Source organism: Hypanus sabinus, chromosome 7, assembly GCF_030144855.1.
Source record: "Hypanus sabinus isolate sHypSab1 chromosome 7, sHypSab1.hap1, whole genome shotgun sequence".
NCBI lineage: Eukaryota > Metazoa > Chordata > Chondrichthyes > Myliobatiformes > Dasyatidae > Hypanus > Hypanus sabinus.
This window is the reverse complement of record NC_082712.1, coordinates 135,142,505-135,163,229: the sequence shown is the minus strand read 5'-3', so window position 1 is coordinate 135,163,229 and position 20,725 is coordinate 135,142,505. Positions and strand designations below refer to the sequence as shown.

Here is a 20,725-nt window from a genome sequence, read left to right as displayed (position 1 = left end):
ACAGGGTAGCGGTCCGGTGTGGTAGCCTCGTTCAGCCTGCGGTAGTCGCCGCACGGTCTCCAGCCCCCCGTCGCTTTGGGCACCATGTGCAGGGGGGAAGCCCAGGGGCTGTCGGACCGCCGGATGATCCCCAATTCCTCCATTCTCTGGAACTCCTCCTTCGCCAGTCGGAGCTTGTCCGGGGGAAGCCGCCGAGCACGGGCATGGAGGGGTGGTCCCTGTGTCGGGATGTGGTGCTGTACGCCGTGCCTGGGCATGGCTGCTGTGAACTGCGGTGCCAGAACCGATGGGAACTCCGCCAGGACCCTGGTGAAGTCGTTGTCGGACAGCGTGATGGAGCCGAGGTGAGGGGCTGGCAACTGGGCCGCGCCCAGGGAGAACGTCTGAAAGGTCTCGGCGTGTACCAGTCTCTTCCTGGGCAGGTCAACCAGCAGGCTGTGAGCTCGCAAAATATCCGCACCCAGAAGCGGTTGGGCTACGGCGGCCAGTGTGAAGTCCCACGTGAACTGGCTGGGGCCGAACTGTAGCTGCACCTGACGGGTGCCATAGGTCCTTACTGTGCTGCCATTCACGGCCCTCAGGGGGGGACCCGGTGCCCTGCTGCGGGTGTCGTAACTTGTCGGAGGTAAAACGCTGACCTCAGCCCCAGTATCGACCAAAAAGCGGCGTCCCGACCTGCTATCCCACACATACAGGAGGCTATCCCGATGGCCAGCCGCCGTAGCCATCAGCGGCGGCTGGCCCTGGCGTTTCCCGGGAACTTGCAGGGCGGGCGGCAACGGCGGGCTTCTGCGCCCCACCGCTGGTGGTAGAAGCACCAGTGGTCATTGGGCCGGGGGTTAGTGGGCTCTGCGGCCGGGCCTGGACTGGATTGCTGCCGGGAGCGTGGCTGGGAGATCTGTGCGATAGACGCCCCGCTCACCTTTTTGGTGTTCCACAGCAAGTCCGCCCGGGCTGCCACCTTCCGGGGGTCACTGAAATCCGCGTCGGACAGCAGCAGGCGTATGTCCTCGGGCAGCTGCTCCAGGAATGCCTGCTCAAACATGAGGCCTGTGTGTCCCTCGGCCAGAGACAACATCTCATTCATTAAAGCCGATGGAGGTCTGTCGCCCAAGCCATCCAGGTGCAGTAAACGGGCAGCCCGCTCGCGCCGTGAGAGTCCGAAAGTCCTGAGGAGCAGGGCTTTGAATTCCGTGTACTTGCCGTCTGCCGGGGGCGACTGTACGAACTCCGCGACCTGGGCAGCTGTGTCCTGGTCGAGGGAGCTCACCACGTAGTAGTAGCGGGTGTCTTCTGAGGTGATCCGGCGAACGTGGAATTGGGCTTCGGCTTGCTGGAACCATAGGTCCGGGCGCTGTGTCCAGAAACCCGGCAGTTTCAACGAAACCGCATGAACAGAGGCGGCGTCGGTCATTTCTGGTCCAAAAATCGTTTGGACCGTCGGGGTCACCAATTGTAGCGGTGTGCTACAAGCAGCGCTAAAATTACGACACGGAGTCGGTAACTGCAGTCGAAGGAAAAACTTTATTCGAAAACTTCAGCCTCACTTTTAAGCCTCTGTCAACCGGCCCCCCATGGCGAAGAGGCTCCAAAGCTCTGTGCTCGCAAACCCCCGTAGGCTATCTAATTGTGAGTCGGTTCGCATACGCTAGGAAATGAGCCGCCACAACCAGGTGATAATCATAAATTTGAAAAAAGGAGAAATGACTGACTACATCAGAAAGTTAGAGGCGTTTGATTATGCAAGAGATAACTGGATATTCTATACTCAGCAAACTGAGCAGTATTTTAAAGCAAATGCGAAAGCCAATGAGAAATGGACTGCCAGGTTTACTGAGTGTAATAGGTGGGAAAGCATACAGTTTGCTTTGAAGTTTGACTGCTAACCAAACCAGCCAAAATGAGATTTGCTGAAATTTCATGAAAGTAGTGCAGGAATGTTTAGAACTGAAACCACTGCTGAGTGCAGAACATGTTAGGTTTCAAAAGCAGAATCTAAAGGAATGGGAATCCACTTCAGCATATGAGGCTGAATTGAAGAGATTATCTGAGCATTGTCAATTTGGTGAGGGGGGGGGGGTTTGATGATGCACTAAAAGATTGTTTAGTTTGTGGAATCTTACAAGAAAGTATTTAAAGACTGGTTCTAACTGAAGTACACCTCACATTTTTTTTAAAAAGCAGTTGAAATTGCTCTACCAATGGAAACAGAAGGTAGAGACAATTGAGTTGCAGGCAGGAATGAGAGTGAACAAATTTGCAACATTGGGCCTTTGGTCTGGTTTGGGGTGTGAAACTTTACAAGCAGTTCTTGTAAAACTAAAATGTTGCACGGAATAGAGGTCCCAGTCACTTTCTTTCTATTAGTCTTCATTAAGACCACATATAATTTCCATTTAATAGTAGGATAAGCAATAAACAGAAACCTGGGAGAAAAACAAGTCTTAAAAATATACCAAGGATATCAGACGTGATAATGACAGTACTTAGGTTCACCATACAAAGGCCCCAGTGTTAAAATTTGTGCACAAATACACTGATGTTCTGGTGTGTTACTAACCCTCCTTGGTGGATTTATAAGTTCAAAGTAAAATCTATTATCAGAGTACATACATGCAGCAAATCTATAGACTCAAACTGTAAACAGGAGCTGTAAACTGTAAATATCAGGAACTGTAAACAAACTCTGTAAATGCAGATAATAAATAGCAATAAATAATGAGCATGAAGTAACAAGATAAGAGTCCTTCAGTGAGTGTAGCTAACCCCTTTAGTTCAAGAGTCTGATGGTTGAGGGGTAGTAACTGTTCTTGAACCTGGAGGTGTGGGCCCTGTGCCTTCTACCTGCAGCAGTGAGAAAAGAGCATGGCCTGGGTGGTGAGGATCTTTGATGATGGATGCAGCTTTTCTATGGCGGCGTTTCATGATGATGTGCTCAGTGGATGGGAGGGTTTTGCCTGTGATATATTGGGCTGAATACACTACCTTTTGTAGGATTTTCTATCTAAAGACATTGATGTTCCCATGCCAGTCCATAATCAGAATCAGGTTTATTATCACCAGCTTGTGTCGTGAAATTTGTTAAATTGGCAGCAGCAGTACATGCAATGCATGATAATAAGAAAAAATAAATAAGTAAATGAATTACAGTAAATACATGTATATTGAATAGTTAGATTAAATAGTGCAAAAACAAAAATAATACATTTATAAAAAAAAAGTGAGGTAGTGTTCATGGATTCAATATCCATTTTAGAATCATAAAGCAAAGGGGAAGAAGCTGTTCCTGAATCACTGAATGTGTGCCTTCCGGCTTCTGTACCTCCCTCCTGACAGTAACAACGAAAAGAGGGCATATCCTGGGTGATGGGGGTCTTGGAAAAAAGCTGCCACCTTTCTGAGGCACCAAGATGTCTTGGATACTATGGAGACTAGTACCCAAGATGGATTTGATTAATATTACAACTTTCTGTAGCTTCTTTCCATCCTGTGCAAGTAGCGCCTCCCCCAATAACAGACAGTGATGCAACCTGTCAGAATGCTCTCCACAGTACATCAATAGAAGTTTTTGAGTGTTTTCCGCTTCATGCAGCTGTTGTTATTTGTACTTTATAGTTGAATGGTCAGGCTGATTTATTTTGTGCCCAAGTTTCTGGGTTCCACTTTCAAGACTCAATACAAAAATTGGGCCAACATGTCAATAAAGCAATGATTGTAGCATTCTGAGATGCCTTTTGTTTGCCAAAAGTGTTAAACACAGATTCCTTGTCCCTTTCATTTGGGTATGTATGACCTTAAAGCACAAGTGTCCTCTATGTTCTGTCCAACATTCATCTCCAGCCAGTATAATTAAAGCCAAATGATTTTGATATTAACTGATTCATGTTTGCCTGTGTTGTCCATGCATTTTTCATATTAATTCCCATATTACACACACTGCAGTTTGGCAGGACAGTGGATTCCGGTTAATTGGGAGACATCAGGACCAGTACACTTTGGCACAATTAAGCAAGCGGCTGTCCTAATGAGCCGAAATTTCATGGAAATAGTTAAAAGGGAAAAAGAAGTTAAATTGCTGTTTAACTTGGTAACAATTTACTGTATATATTTAAATGAAATGTATGAAGTACAAGACAAATTAGAACACTACCAATACTTCAATACTATAAAACAGTGTATTAGTTCCTAGTAGTTTTTGACAATGTTTTAGATGATTGTATCCTTCAAATCATATTTTCCTTGTAATATTCGAGATGATTGACGATATCTTCATAATTCCTAACTTGTAGAAGTTGTGAAGTCATTTTACTTTCACTCCCAGCCGGCCATTTCTGGCATCTGTAAGCCTGAATCCTTGAAGCCGTGGTGAGTGAAACAGTTCTGAATTGTCTACTACTTATTTATTTTCAACAATCAGGGACGAATCAGGAAATAGCCAGGGAATCCTGGTTACTTTCTTATTTAGTTTTTGTTCTTTATGAATTGGCCCAAATAAACAGCTGCCTTGAATAACTGTTGGCTCAATTAACTGGAATCCACTATACTTCATTAGCTAAGTGGCTTTCAGAGATTCTGTGGTTGTGAATGTAGTATGAATTTTTTTGCACCTGATCACTTTATTTAAGATGGCATAGGATGCTTTGTTGCTTCTTTTGTGTTTAAGAAATTACCACAGAATTGAAGAGTGCAGTATGGAGAGAGGTTGAGATGGTGATCAAACCAATTAGAATCTCATGTAATGCGAATGGACATAGTTGTAACTCTGGTGAAATTCAGCTCTTGAAATATTTTCAATATTTTAAAATATCATATCTAAAGCATTCAGGCTTTGAGATGGATAACATGATCTTAAAAATAGTGTTAGATATCATGTGAAGAAATGCAGCATTATGCGAAGATAACTCAGATGATGTCTATTTAACCTGAAACTTTTACCATCATTTCCTTTTCTACAGATGCTGCCTGACCAGTTGAGTCTTTTGGCATTTTCTGTTTTTATCTTGATTTTACCCAAATGCACTTCTTGATTTTTCATATCAACTCCCTTTTATCTTACTTGTTGATTGCTAAGCTTGTCAATTAACATTTCATTTCACTGAACAGGCATGTGCACATAAATAAATGGGCACTAGCTGTACCTTTTGTAGTTGCTTGTCAGCCTTGTGTGTGACATATCTATGCCATTTAAAAGATTTTGCATTCGTGTCCACCTTGCAGAAAATCATCTTGATCACTGCATGTTATTGTAAGGGAGAACTTGTGAGCTTTGCATCTGCTTATCTTTATGTCATGTGACCTATCACCTTCTCACTGATGCATGCATACTCTTTTAGTGTGCGAGCCAAGAGAGCTAAAAACTCAAAATAGCTGTTAATTAAAACCCTAGCTCAACAACTTATGAAGATGCATTGAATTATTTATTGAAGTTTTTAAACTGGCTCCATTAAAACTGTGCAAATCTTAACTACAAACTAGTTTATAAATCAGTTCATAGAAAATTTGTTGCTCCTCATGAGGATTATCTTTTAAATTGGTACGAAGTTGAAAGGTAATGTTTGGTTATAGAACAGATGTGTTTGTGTGCCTTGTACACATGCAAACCACTGGACAACAAAGATTTTGCTTCCTGAATACTTTTGGGTGTATCTTGTGGATTTTGAGCTGCTGATCATGAAAATAACCATGAAATTTTCCTATCACACACATCATTTTTTTGTAATAATCGCCTATATTTGTTATTCAAGCCAATTAAAATGTTGCCCACAATGTAAGCTGAAAAGGTTCTATCTTGTCCAGGCATGCCTGAGAATGCTTAGACAGGGCGGCTGCTGCATGGCAGGATAGGTTTCAGGAAGCCTATAAAATCATCACACTCACACTGTTCAATGAATTGCATTTACATGTATATCGGTCAGTGATCACGTTGGTGCGCATGCTCTACGCGCAGAGCATATAGTGTGTACTCATTATAATAAAGCAATTGTATCTTCAGGAGTATTTGTGATAGCAAAATGACTTGCCAATATTGCAATAGCCACGATACTTTGCTATATTTGAGGCAAGTTTACGCTTAAATCTCAAGAGGGAGCATGACTCCTCGTATTAAGAGAAACTACAGGCTCTACTTTGAGTGTAAAATTGGCAATTAAGTCGGCCTGGGCATTATGCATTTATTGCACAACATGTGCTGTCGATCTTAGAGTATGGCTCAGAGGTACTTGGAAGTCAATGCCATTCGCTGTTCCGATAATATGGTGAGCAGAAGGACCATGTGACAGATCACTACTTCTGTCTGACCAGTGTGTCTGGTTTTTCTGCTCAAAACAAGAAATCCATTGACTATCCCTACCTCCCTTCAGTCATCAGACCTGTGCCTCATGACAACAGTCTTCCAGTACCGAAGCCAAAAGAGACATGGAGTCTAGAGGAGACAGATGAAGATGCCATGATACACGAGCCATGAGTGGAAAATAACACTGATACTGTTACAGATTTTGAACCCTTTATGTCAAGTGAGCCTCATCTGATATCTCAATGTAAGTTAAATGACCTGGCCAAAGAATTGGGTTTGTCAAAGGAAAAAACAGGCACAAAATTTTCCATGAAGGATTTCGATATTTGAGAGGGATGTTTCTCAGAATAACTGATGCCAAGAAAAGCATTTTTGTTGCTCCACAAATCAAACAGGTCATCAATGACAGGCAATTTGAAGAACTTCTAGTGGAACCGGAGAAAATTGCATGGAAGGCATTCAAGTATGTGTTGAAATATTTCTTGGCAACTACAGAGCACCTAATTACATGCAGCTGGTTGACAACATGCTTCAAGCATACAAAGCAATGAAGTGCAATATGTCACTAAGGAGTCATTTACTGCATTCTCATTTAGACCTCTACCTTGCAAATCTTGATGCGGTCAGTGACGAGAATAGTGAAGGGTTTCACCAGGACATTGTGGTCATGGACAAATGGTATCAGGGCAACTAGAATCCATCAATGCTGGCTGATTATTGTTGGACTGTTAAGCGAACTGCCTCAGATACTGAGTTCAAATGCAAATCATTTTTACTTTAGTTGAACTATTGCAAAGTGTCAGCACCATTATTCAATTAAATACATTCTATTCAACAAAAGTTAATTTTTTGTTTCTCCAAATCTCTAAGTGATTTCAGGTAGCCTGAAATTATATTTGTTTAAGCTTCAAGCAGTCTATCATAAACACAAAACATTTCTGAGGAAGCAACACTTCAAAAAAAGTTTGTTGTCCAGTGAAATGAGCACACAGCTTCAGCAAGCAATTAGAAGGTAAGCAAAATGGTGACCCTCATTCCAAGAGGGTCTGAGTTCAAGAGTAATGACATGGTGCTCCAATCATATAGAGTGCTGATGATATGGCATCTGAGATGTTGTGTACAAATTTGGTCTTTGAATGCAAGGAAATACATACTGCGCTTGCAGTAGAGGGAGTGCAACACATTGATTCCTAGGATGGTGAGTTTAATGTACAAGTAGATATAAAGCAGGATCAGTCTGTACTTAGAGTTTAGGAAAAAGTATCTTCATAAGGGACTTGACACATTTGATGTGAAATAATAATTACCCTGGCTGAGTGTTTAGAATCGGGTCCCAACCATTCAGGTAAGAGTTGAGAAGGAGTTCTTCACCTGGAGAATAGTGTATCTTTGGAATTGTCCCCTTAAAATGATTGTGGAGGGTCTGTCACTGAGTATATTCAAGAAGAGATTATATTTTAGATATTTGGGAATCAAGGAATATGACACAAATTCGAGAAAATGATGCTGCAGAGGAAGATTAACCAAGATTGTCAGAACAGATCTACTCTTGCTTCTATATTTATCATTTTAGGATTACCTCGAGTCAGCCCTAGAAGTAACTCTACTACGTCCTTGGCTGATGCTCAATACCCTCTGACGTCAATCAGTAAGGTGTGTCATTCTGTAAGAACTGGTATACCAATCTGCTTCTCAGACCAAACAGGAATGGATGTGACCTATGGATATTGTCCATGTCTTTAGGAGAAAATGGGGTGGGGGGGGAGGGGAAGAGAGAAAATGAGGATTACAGATTCTATATTTGAAAGATAAAGATGTTTTTTGACAGTTTAATGATGCTGGATCTTGGCTGCAAACCCACTGTTGCCCTTACCTCTGTAAAGAAATGAAAGTCTATTCACATTCTAATCAATTCATTTCTTAATATGTTCAACTTTATTTGGACCTTGTATTAGTATGAATGTGGTGATCCAAAAATGACATCATCTCTTTTTAGCATAGCAAATCCATGATTTTAGCACTAGGTAAACTGAAATGAAATGTCAATTTGCAGCAGAATGCAGGTAGAGTAACTTCCTTCAAGTACACTCTCTCCATTTTTGTAGAAATGCAGGACATGGTGATGGTGGTTAAAATGAAGTGGAGAAGTCTGTTGGTGACAAGGAATGTTGAAGTTTTATTGGCTTTATGAATTTAACAGCTGTCAGGAAATTCCACAATGAATTAGTAATTTGATATTCATCAGTTGGTGTTGCCAACTATTTTGACCACTGCTTAAGTGTCTCAGTTCCTATCTACAGTGGTTATTGTTTTCTAAATTAAGAGTAAGTAAAAGCAATTGACTATCTAGTTCGGAAAAAGTTTGATTTAACAAATAAGCATGATATATTTGTGCGAAGACAAACTGATAATATGGGATCTAGGATTGGATGATTCATAGGAATTTGATCAACTCCACTCTAGAGCAGGACCTTCCATTCTTTAAATTGAGATGGAAATGACCATAAGATATAGGAGCAGAATTAGGCCATTTGGCTCATTGAGTCTGCTCTGCCATTTCATCATGGCCCATCCTGTTTTTCTCTCTCTCAGCCCCAGTCTCCTGCCTTCACCCTGTATCCCTTCATGCCCTGACCAAGAATCTATCAACTTCTGCCAAAAATATATATACAGACTTGGCCTCCACAGGTGCCTCTGGCAAAGAATTCCACAGTTTCACCACTTTCTGGCTAAAACATTCTATAATGGACAACATTGTGCATCATCTGTTAAAAACATTCCTGAACACACAAGAAATTGGAGCAGAAGAAACCATATAGTCACTCCTATTTGTTCCAATATTTGTTAAAGGCAAAGCTAACCCTCAGCAACACCTGGTCTGTTCCCTTTACTCTTCAATTTCCTTTGATTCTGTCAGTCTCAGTTATTTTGAAACCATGTCACATATATCTCGTCTCAGAATATTAGAATCTTCACTGAAAATACCTCTCAATCCTGACAATTCCAGAAATTTTATTTCATTCATTGATTAATTTCTTATCCTTGTAATTGATTTAATGAAAGCCAGTATTTGCTTTGTGGGCCATTGAGACCAAAATTTTTCCTGTTTTTCCAGGTGTGGTTTCAACCATGTCCTGAACAATGAAAGCAAGAATTCCCACTTGTGTCCTTCCTACTTCCTAAAAAGTCAACAAGCCTTTCCATTTCCAATTCATATTCTATCTGTACCTTGCTCTGTTTTCTGGAACCTAACCATAAAAATATAATTTCAAAATAATTTAAACCTATGTTAATGCTTCTGAGCAAAATGAATAAATTCTCATTGTCACATATTTTACTCATCTGCCACATTTTTGTCCACAGATCACCTGGCTTGACTCATTTGCATCACCTTCAATACTACTTTTTGCCAGGTTCGATTACTGCCAAGTTTGGATCCCTTAGCTACTTTTTAATTTGACTTTGGTTTTGGACAAATATATCACTCTGAATTTCAATCAAGCATTTTGTCATATTATGACAGCTCTGAGAACATCTAAGTATTGGGATAACTGAATAACTTTGTAGGCTTGCGTAAGGCATGATCAAAAATGGTTTGTCTTATGTTTGGGTGCCGTGATTAATTATATTGGAAAACTCGACTCGCGTTCATTCTTGGCCTGCAGTTCAGTTACACAACTGTTTTTATCATCATCAAGAAATAGTTCTTGTTGAACTGAAATGCAATTTTGGGCTGATTTTGCACACTATCAGTAATTCAGTTGAGCACCTCTTCATCTCATCACATGGGGTGACATTGATTTCCTATAACATGTTCTTTCTTGGAGCATTGCAGGTCATATTTGAGCCTTGTTTTTTCCCAGGGGGCATTGCCAAGATATGTTCTTCTCAGTACACAGGACTTAGGGTACCCAACAATTAAATACTTTCCTTCGCAATGGTATTGGGTGTCAATCTCTCTATACCCCCACCCTAAATCATGTCTGCCTGCTCATGATATTCACCCCACCGCAACTTCTCTTCACAAAGCCTGATTGTTAATTCCCATCCATTTTCCACCATAACAACAATCAGGCATTCAGTCCTCACTCAGAGTTGGGTACCGGCATGTGTCGTGAAATTTGCTAACTTAGCAGCAGCATCAGTTCAATGCCAACGTCCAAACTACTGGTGAACAACCAATCCTGGTCATAATATCCTGAATACCCAATCCTCACCATCTCTTGTCAACGTAAGGGAAACTGTGCCCTCGGCTGCAGCAGTAGCAGTTTAACATGTTGGGCTATTGTTTGCCTAAAATTAATCCCACACCCTGTGTCCCCATCCTTCAATATGGTTCAGAGGTGCCATACTTTTAACTAGTTCCTTTTCCCCTCAATTAGAGGATGTGAACTCCTGCCTTTTGGTACAGATCCACAGACCTGCAGGTATGCTTGCCTAAACATTGAGTGGAGTAATATGATAATAGATTTTTCAGAATCGAGTTTATTATCTCTGACATATGTTGTGTTGTTTTGTAAGAGTTTCCTTACTTTGTAAATACCCCACCAATTAGGACCTCCTGGAAGCTGAACAGACAGTGACTTAGGGGTACAAGATTCATTGCATCTCGACCAGAAGTGTCCAAGAGCCATGTATGAATAGATCATGTCAATCTTAATTTCATGTTATTGAGGACAATTATAGTGCACTTCTAACACTTGGTTGCAATCAGACACTGAACAGGGATTGAATCTGTGACCACATGGTATTTTATTTTCATTGGCCCAATGGGAAAGTAAAAAATAAAGCTGAAGTCAATTCCATCTTGTGTCCAGGGGTGCTATTGTTAGTGTGGATTCCAATATAGATGCATTTTGTTTTGCAAAAAACAAAAGGTCAATACACTAATCTCTAGTTACTCAGTCTCATTTGAGGTGGAAAGAAAAGTGAGAAGTATTATCATTCCTGTCAGTGTGTGTGTGGAGTTGGAAATTAATCCTGTTGCAATGGCGATGACAAGCTCTTTACAATTTGCTAGATGCCAGCTATTTTTAGAAACTTAATTGCATTGTGTCAGAGGCATCTGTCTCCCTCTGCACATTCACAGAACTACAACCAAACTGTGAAATTCCATTCAGTCTGTATAAAAGTGAAACAGTAGCCAGGGCGGGAACATATTGATAGGTGCTGCCCATGAGATATTTATGTCTGTGAAAATGCATTTTAAGCTAGGTTTCACAGAGCTGTCTTAGAAAAATCAGAACAAAAGGCAAGCAAGAGGGTTTATTCCCTGTTGAGCTTCTGTTCATGGTTTGCTCACTGCAACATTTCATTTTCAAAGCATCAGTTCAAAGGCCAAAATCCTTGCCAATTTCAACTATTAAAGTGATAATTCATCTTGTGGGCCAACTTCCCTACTTAGTGTGCAAGCTTACCCTCAGCCAGCAAATCTATTTTTTCCCCAGAAACGTTTTTCATCTCCATTTGGAGATGTTGAATATTTAATCTTATTTCACTATCTGAAATTTCTTTAACACCCATTTTAAAGCATTTGTGAAGCGTTATTGTCTCCTGCACTCGTGAGGTATGGGAGTTGTTAGGGCAAGTGCCGCTGTGAGGTGGATGGTCCCAGTTTCTTCCTTGTATTCATACTCAGAATTTCCCATTATTTTCCAATTATGCACTGAATTGCCAGTTGCAGGAGTCTTCCAGGTCTTCACCCATATTCCTAATGTGAGAATGTCCAGCTTTAAGTTCCTTGGTGTAAACAGCACCGAGGATCTCACATGATTTGTACATGCTGGCTGTGTGTTGTAAAAGGCACAACGGCACCTCTTTAACCTCAGATGGTTGAAGTTTGGTATGGGCCCCCAGATCTTAAGAAATTTCTATAGAGGCACAATTGAGAGCATCCTGACTGGCTGCATCACTGCCTAGTATAGGAACTGTACTTCCCTCAATCACAGCACTCTGCAGAGAGTGGTCTGTAGATGTGAACTTCCCACTATTCAGGACATCTACAAAGACAGGTTTGAAAGGCCTGAAAGATCATTGGGAACCCAAATCACCCCAACCACGAACTGTTTCAGCTGTTACCATCTGGGAAACGGTACTGTAGCATTAAAGCCAGGACCAAAGGGCTCCAAGACAGCTGCTTCCACCAGAATCAGATTGATTAATTCATGCTGACACAACCGTATTTCTATGTAAAATTGACTGTCCTGTTGCACATACTATTTATTATAAATTACTATAAACTGCATATTTCACATTCACACAGAGAGGCAAGGTAAAGATTTTACTCATGTATATGAAGGATGTAAGTACAAGTGTTCATAATAAAGTCAATTCAACTAATGTCAATCTTTCGCTGTATTCTTTACCTCTACGTTGACTGTGACTTGGTCAAATACTAACCAGTATATCAAGCTCTAGGTTTAATTGGCTGGGATCAGTAGAAACAGAATGGACTTGGAATCTTTCTGCTCTGACTGGTTTGATCCAACCGAGAAACTGGGAAGAGCAGACAGATTGTCTCAATTGTAATCAAAATTTAGCACAGCCCGTATTTCCTGCTGAGCTAATGAAACATTGTTGGGGCACAGTGCACTCACCAAACATCATCTTAAAATCCCCCAACAGGGTGCAACAGTTAAAAGAGGCTGATATGATGGCTTCCATATGACCTCTGAAAATCTAGCATTGTATACCAATGAAGAACTTTATGTGGAGCCTTTGTTGTAATGCAGTCAATTTGTCAGCACAATGTTGTATAAACTTCTTCATACTAGTGAGAAAATGATAAGTTCAAACCATGTTGCTCACAAGCGATCAGAGTAAACTTCTGTTGCAAAATAGTAGACCTGAACCTGCAATTTTCTGAATTCATCTGAGCAATGTGATTAACACTTGATACGTAGTCACTGTCAAATAATGTTGGTACATTTCTAGCACATGAGGGAACAGGATGATTGTTCTGATGCTTGACACATCGTTCATGAAGTTACCAAGTTTTGAATGTTGACTGGTGGAGATTGAGTCTCTCAGAAACGGGGAAGGGGTGGGAGATTCTTTTGCTGATTTATAAGTAGCCAGTGGAGCTCACTGGAAAAGACTTGAGTCTGAACCTTCCATGAAACGTGAAAGCTCTCACTAAAGTGAGACAGCCTGGGCTGAGTAGTGGCCATGGACTTATCCCTCTTGAGGCAGCATCCTTTGGGAAGAAGCAGAATGCCAAAGAGAATTTGAAAATTGTTAAGTTTGCAAGGCAGACCAAAATTATATATGCTTTCTATCAAGGAACATCCTGCAGAGATGCAAGAGGCTGTCGATGTTGTATTTTTTTGAATTGAATTGACTTTATTTCTTACATCCTTCACATACATGAGGAGTAAAAATCTTTAAGTTACGTCTCTGTCTAAATGTGCAATCTGCAATCATAGTAATTTATATTAAATACGACAGTCAATGCAACATAGAAATACGCTCAAATCAGTGTGAGGTAATTAGTCTGATGGCCTGTAAGAAGAAGCAATTGGTCTTGGCTTTTATGCTGCGGTACCATTTCCCGGATGGTAGCAGCTGGAACAGTTTGTGGTTGGAGTGACTTGGGTTCCCAATGATCCTTTGGGCCTTTCTTCACACCTGTCTTTGTAAATGTCCTGAATCATGGGAAGTTCACAACTGCAGATGCGCTGGGCTGTCTACACCACTCTCTGCAGAGTCCTGCGAATAAGGGAGGTACAGTTCCCATACCAGGCAGTGATGCAGCCAGTCAGGATGCTCTCAATCATGCCCCTGTAGAAAGTTCTTAGGATTTGGGGGCCCATACCAAACTTCTTCAACCATCTGAGGTGAAAGAGGCGTTGTTATGCCTTTTTCACCCCACAGCTGGTGTGCACAGACCAGGTGAGGTCCTTGGTGATGTGGATGCCAAGGAACTTAAAGCCGATTACCTCTCAACCCCAGATCCATTGACGTCAATAGGGGTTAGCCTGTCTCCATTCCTCCTGTAATCCACAACCAGCTCATTTGTTTTTCGACATCGAGGGATGGGTGGTTTTCTTGACACCACTGTGTCAGAGAGATGACTTCTTCCCTGTAAGGCCACCTTGTAATCTGGAGCAAAAAAAAATCAGGCAGTATACGAGGGGTGATTGATAAGTTCATGGCTTAAGCTAGGAGTCAATTTCAGAAAACTTAGCACATTTATTTTTCAACATAGTCCCCTCGTACATTTACACAATGACCTCCAGAAAGTGTCCACAGCTAAGTTCATGGCCTAAGGTAGAAGGAGATGAGTTATACAGCTCTCGTTACATGCACGTGCAGTTCAATTCTTTGAGTGATTATGCAGAATGTTTGAAGTTAATAACTCAGGGGTGATAAGTTTGTGGCCTAGGGTAGAAGGAGATGAGTTATTAACTTCAAACTTTCTGCTTAATCACTCAGAGTTGAACTGGATGTGCATGTAATGAGAGCTGTATAATTCATCTCCTTTTACTTTATGCCACGAACTTATCAATCATCCATCTGTGGACAATTCCTGGAGGTCCAAGATCCGTATGCTCCATAACCGCTGGACTAAGTGTGTAAATGTAGGAGGCGACTATGTTGAAAAATAAATGTGCTAGGTTTTCTAAAATAGACGCCTTCTACCTTAGGCCACAAACTTATCAATCACCGCTCGCATGTGGAGACAGAGCAGAATGGTTGACTTTTCAGGTCGAGTCCCTGCATAGGGTCTTGACCTAACAATGATGGCCCCTCTACCTCCACGCGTGCTGGCTGACCCACTGAATTACTCCAGTAATTTATTCTTTCTCCTCACATCCTACAGATATTTATTTTGCAACTTAATCTATTTCCTCTTGTTCCTATTCCCTAGATACAAATCTCCAGGCAGGTTTGGGTTGGTCTAAGTATTGGTGCTCAGGAGATTGGATGATGAATAATTCCACTAATCCCATATTTGCCAGTCAGAGCCGTCAGAGATGGCAACATTTTGGTGTAATGTCTATTGTCTATTTGTAGTGAAATAATTGTGTTTGCCACTGTTTTGTATATATTGTATAGCACCGATATTTGTAATAAAGGCTTTTGTAATAAAAAAAAACAGCCGTCAGCCAGTTCAGTTTGGCCGGTGTAAGGAGCTGCAGCTTCTCAAGTATGTAGCCGAGGGAACTGTTCGGCGTGGCATAATTTAAAAAAAAAGACTTGTTTCATCGACATTGTAGATATCATCTGGAGAAAAATTTTGAAGCAAGTTGGGGAGTTTTGTAGATTTCCCAGTTTGTACACTTACAACATCAGCACTGCCTTCCTCGCAGTGTGCTTTCTTGAATTTAATGTGATACAACCCGCCAACTTTTGCTTTAAAGTCTTTGTGATCAGCTTCTTAGCTAGCTCTCCTGACTTGTTTTTCTTTAAACATTGGCCTACTGATACACATGCACACGCACACACACCTCAATGGAAAGCCACTGACTGATGTCCTCCTCAATGTGCTGATTCTTACCTTCACACTTTGGTTCTTTGGGATGTTCTCTGATGTCTCTTATGTAATGCCCATTCTTGCAGTTTATCATGTAGATATATCAAGTGTGCAATTACAGATTTTGGCACTCCAGTAATCTCTGCCAGTTGATGATGAGTGATGGCTTTTAACTTGGGCCAGTAGGGTAACTTTTTTGGCTAGTGTCAGATCTTTTCATGGCATCTTGACAAGGGTCTGAAACTTTAAGTCTGAATAAAAAACAAAATTAATGTCCATTGACTCAAACAGAAAACATAACACACGCACACAAAACTAATGCTTTTTAAAAGCTGCTTTAAGCATGGTGTGGTGTCAATAGCCACATGCAACTGGCGTTATATACAAAACTGATTGGCAACAGTCTCTAGATTCAATTAAGCAGCATAGTGTCCAATAAACAAAGGGAAATTGGACTATTTTCTCAATATGTTTTTGTTCTTTAAGAGTTTTTCCAAATAAGTGGCTGCCCCAATTAACTAATGGTCCAATTAACCAGAATCCATTGTATTTGGGAACATATTTACGCCTATTTTAATAATTTCAATTGTTACTGACAATTGGACATGTTTAGGAACAGTTTAAAGCTATTGCCTGTGAGGCGACTCCACCTTATGGAAAACCATTGAGTAAGAGACATCAGCTCATTCAACACCCCCAACCCCCCCCCCCCCCCCCAAACTCCATCCAGAAAAAAGAACCACGGGGAGAGATTGGGCAGAGGGCCAAACCTGGCATGACCCTTCTGCCCACTACAGTTAAGAACCAGGGTATAGGGTAAGCTTCCAATTGCTGACGTTGGCAATTTGGTCTATCATAGAAGTTCAGATTTTTTTTACTGTGTGGGATCCATCATACAAATTAACTGATCGTGTTTGTGTAAAATAGCCACTAATGAATTTGTAATGAAACATCTTCAAAGTGCCTACTTGGGATGCTGTAAAAAGTATGCAGGCATTCCTCTTTTTTTTCTTTTCTTTTTTCTTTCACCCTCTCCTTCCATTCACTTTTACTCCATTCCTTTCGCTCTTTTCTCCTTTGCTTCCCCCCCCCCTTTTTTAAAAAGCCTTTCCTCTCCCTTTATGGCTTCCCCTTTACTTACTTATTCTCACCCCTCTTGGTCTGTGTCTTTGTCACAAGCAGAGCCTTACGTTTGTATCAAGAATTAGATTTTTGAAATAATGCTACAATCTCCAGAGCTCACATAGCAAAAGATAAAGGTACTTACAAGCACTTGCACACAATTGCATGTTGATGGGCTCTTGTGCAGTTTCAGCTAGGGTGGTCTTGATTAGATTAAGTCATTCCTTGATACTCCAATGATATACATTGTTTGTAGTACTTAAGTGAATTCAGAGATTATTTTGCCAAATGTACATGTCTGTTAGTAATCAAAAGCGTTGGCTTGGCTGGCTAATGTCAGTGAAATAATTACCTCAGACTGCAGCTGAAGAAGCCATTTTGAATGTGGTCTCTTTCTGGTGTGAGTCTCACATTGAACAAGTCTGTATGTGTTGAAAGATTGTCAGACAAATTGCAACCAGTGTGAAAAGATCTCGTTGGCATTCAGTGCAGTTTCCCTGATCCTCTGCAAAGGTTTGATAGGAGTGTAAGAGAGCTTTTGTAGAAAGCCTGATCATGTGTTTCTAAGCAAACAAATTCATGAACTACAGACCATTGTGTTTCATCTTTGTTAAGATATCTTCTGATAAGAAGTTTATTAATGTATGATATACATATTGGGATTTAAGCATCCTGTTCTCTGTGTATTCTGATTAACTACCTTGGTTGTAATCTAGTTATTGTGGTATCCTCCTGTTTGTTTCCACTAATTGTATCATTATCATTTAAAACCTGTAACCATCACAAAGTAAGTTTCTACAACTATATATTAAGAAATGGAGACTAAGAAAATGAACTGCAGAAACAAACATTATTTCAAGTGGCATTAGCGAGATTTGATGTTCCTAATATGTTAATGTCAGTCATGTATAAGATGGATGACTTGCTGGGAAGTTGTGTACCAATGTACGTGGCATCAGGCAGATCTGTTTCGTTTCTCATAGTCTGACAGCTCCGAAACAGGCCTTTAGGCCCATCCAGTATGTACTGGTGGTCAACCATGGGTTATTTTAAGAAAAATTGTACTATAAACCATTTTATTCACCCCAGTTTAGATTTCCAATTCTCCACCTCGCACCCACCCACCCAGCCAGCCACCAGCTCTCAGGGTGAACCTCGGGTTATCCTCATGCCCTGAAACCCCCAAGATCCCTCCAGGCTGTTTCTACTGAGACATAGCACTTGTGGCATTTTTGCTAAATGCAATATTTGCATTCAGATTTGGAAGAGGCATTTGACTGCTCTCTAAATTACAGGCCTTTATGGAGGACTATTGTCTTTACACTACCCTCCTGCACCTTACTACTTCAGAAGTCTCTGCAGGTTCCTTTGTCCGTGAAGGATTCTTTCAGCCTCTCCCTCCTCTACAAGCAAAGTTAAACTGAAAGGGTACTCCTTGTATTGTGGAGGTATTTCTATTACTTCCTGAGGTCAGAGCCAAGTGGAAAACATGGGCAAATCCTTGTGAACCAATCGAGTGCACAAGTACTGTTTTGAGCAGGTGGTAACGAATATCAGAAGCACATTAAGCAGTTCATTAGCACCAGAAAAATTGTGAATACCAATTTCTAAGCTTTGAATATCTGTTGAAGGCTTGCTGTTTTCCGCAACAATTTGGAAATCAGTGCAAATCAATGTGATCACAAAATCTGATGTATTTCCAAAGAAGAAGTAAAATGGTCACAGTAGCTCGCACCAGGGATCACTAGTTGGTGACAGGTAACCGGCCACCTCGCGCAACTGGCGAGAAGTGCCGATGCTACTGGCCTGGAGCACGGACAGATGGGCGCCGCCTCTAAACCTAGTTAGCACACTGAATGTACGTGTTGAACCCAGTGCGAAAATATTCGCAGGAGACTTAATTTGGGCTCAGGGTTTCATAAGTAACAGAGCAGCTACCTCGCTGTGATCTACTGAAAGTTATGGGCAAACTTTCGTCAGCTGATAGATCCGACCTACCTACAAGGGGGGCGCCCCGTCGCACTCCTCGCTCAGTCAGATGCTCTCTCCGGACTGCGACCGCCGCGGCCCCGGTACAGGGACCTCCGGCCCTTACCTTGTCCTCCCACTGGTGTGTTGCAATGATCTTATATGTTAATACGAGGAGAATATGTGCTGTATGTTTAATATCCAAATGTTACTTAAAATGTTACGATGCTATTGACTTCTAAGTGACTTATCGCTATGATCATGCAAGAAAAGTATGCGCTATGTGTTTAATATTAAATTCGTTAGATAAACCCTTTTAGAAACAAAATTGAGTTTCTATTTTGAGTTTCTATTTCTAATTCGCTTATAAATTAGCCACTTATAAGTGACTTATAGTTGACTTATCACCTATATTCCAGTCAATATTAACACCCACTCTGCAACCCCCCTCAGCTGGTCCTCAAGAATATTGTCAATATTAAACCAGTCCGCAGTGCAAAAAGGTCGATGACCCCTGTTCTTAAGTGTTAAGCTGCCTGGTTACTGGGGAGTAATGACTTGGCCCTTGTGTTGTATTCTTCTCCTTCCCGTTTACTCCACCTGCATAGTTCCAATCCCTGCTTTCCTGCCTCAATCCCATGTGCTTCTGGAGGAAATAAGATGATGATTTTTGTATCTTCTGAAACCCTAGTTTTTCCTTTGGCTTTCAAATGTGATCATAAACAATTGAGGAAAAATATTTTGGTGTAATCAGCATGCTTTCTGCAATTATTTGCCCAGAGTTCCTTCCCTGCCATTTAGTTTGCCATCTGCTGCGAGTAGCCTTATATAATTTCAAATTGCTCTTTTGCTAGGTTGACTGCACAGAGGAGCATAGAGGACGAGGAGGAGATAGCCCGTGAGCGCCGGCGCCGGGCCCGTGAAGCACGGCGCTACGACGAGGATGACAATGGGTCCTACGCTAGCAACACTTCCACTCCAGTGTTTGAGAGCCACCTAACCACCAAGGAAAACCAGTAGGTCCTTGCTCGTGATCAATTTATAATAATTTTCCATCAGCTTGGCAATATAGCTTTGACACGAAAAGACACTAAAAGACGAATGCTTTTGCTGTTGGTGAGGATGAGCAGTGAGGTACCTGCACTTCATTAAGGCTTGTTCACCCAATGGAAGCTGAAAGTCTCATCGTTCTCGTCACTCTTGGCGTCAGTTTTCATTTTACGACCTTAGCGTACACTGGACCTCTCCGGAGGAACCTGCCTCTGGTTCTGCACCTTCAGAGGGGGTGCTGCCAGCTGGCTCCATCCTTCCCGACACACTGATTTCATGCTGCAGTTCTGTTTCCACAATCAGGAGCTTGTAATAGTCATATTTCATTGGGAAATAGGAGATAAAGGGCTTTTTGGCAATGGTGCAAGTGGGGAAGATAAGCTAATCAGAATAACGCATATACCTTCTTGAGGTAATGCCACATCTTTGAGCTATCATTCGTTATCAGTTCACAGTGAGCAGAAGATTCTGGGGATTATGGTGGGTGGGAGGTCCAGAATGCATGCAGAGGTCTAAATCTCAAGCCGTACTCCATTCATTTCTTCCACTTATACAACAAATGCAAGTACAAATACTTGCTGGACATGTTGTACATAAGGATTATGACTCAATATGTTTTTCCATACTCCTGTTGTTTAAGCTAGAGTGTAGGAAGGAACAGAGCGAGAGATAATTGGAACAGAATTTTAACCTGATGTTCTCTGGAAGTAGTTTTGGAATCTTACGACCTAGCCCTTTGTAGCTCCTTTGAAATCCATGGGCTGTCAAATCCAGAAGTGTGTAAGATGGTCATCTAACCGAAAGCCTACCCCTCCTCA

General features: G+C 41.5%; 1 protein-coding gene across 3 annotated transcripts in view; it reads left to right on the top strand.

Annotated features, from left to right (window-relative positions):
* The window catches only part of lsp1a (lymphocyte specific protein 1 a), a 294,870-nt gene that overhangs the window by 156,899 nt on the left and 117,246 nt on the right, over window positions 1–20,725 (top strand). For all 3 annotated transcript variants that reach the window (XM_059975693.1, XM_059975691.1, XM_059975692.1), the window contains exon 2: window positions 19,712–19,873. In XM_059975693.1, coding sequence (XP_059831676.1) covers window positions 19,712–19,873 — 162 coding nt within the window. The remainder of the gene's footprint in view (window positions 1–19,711; window positions 19,874–20,725) is intronic.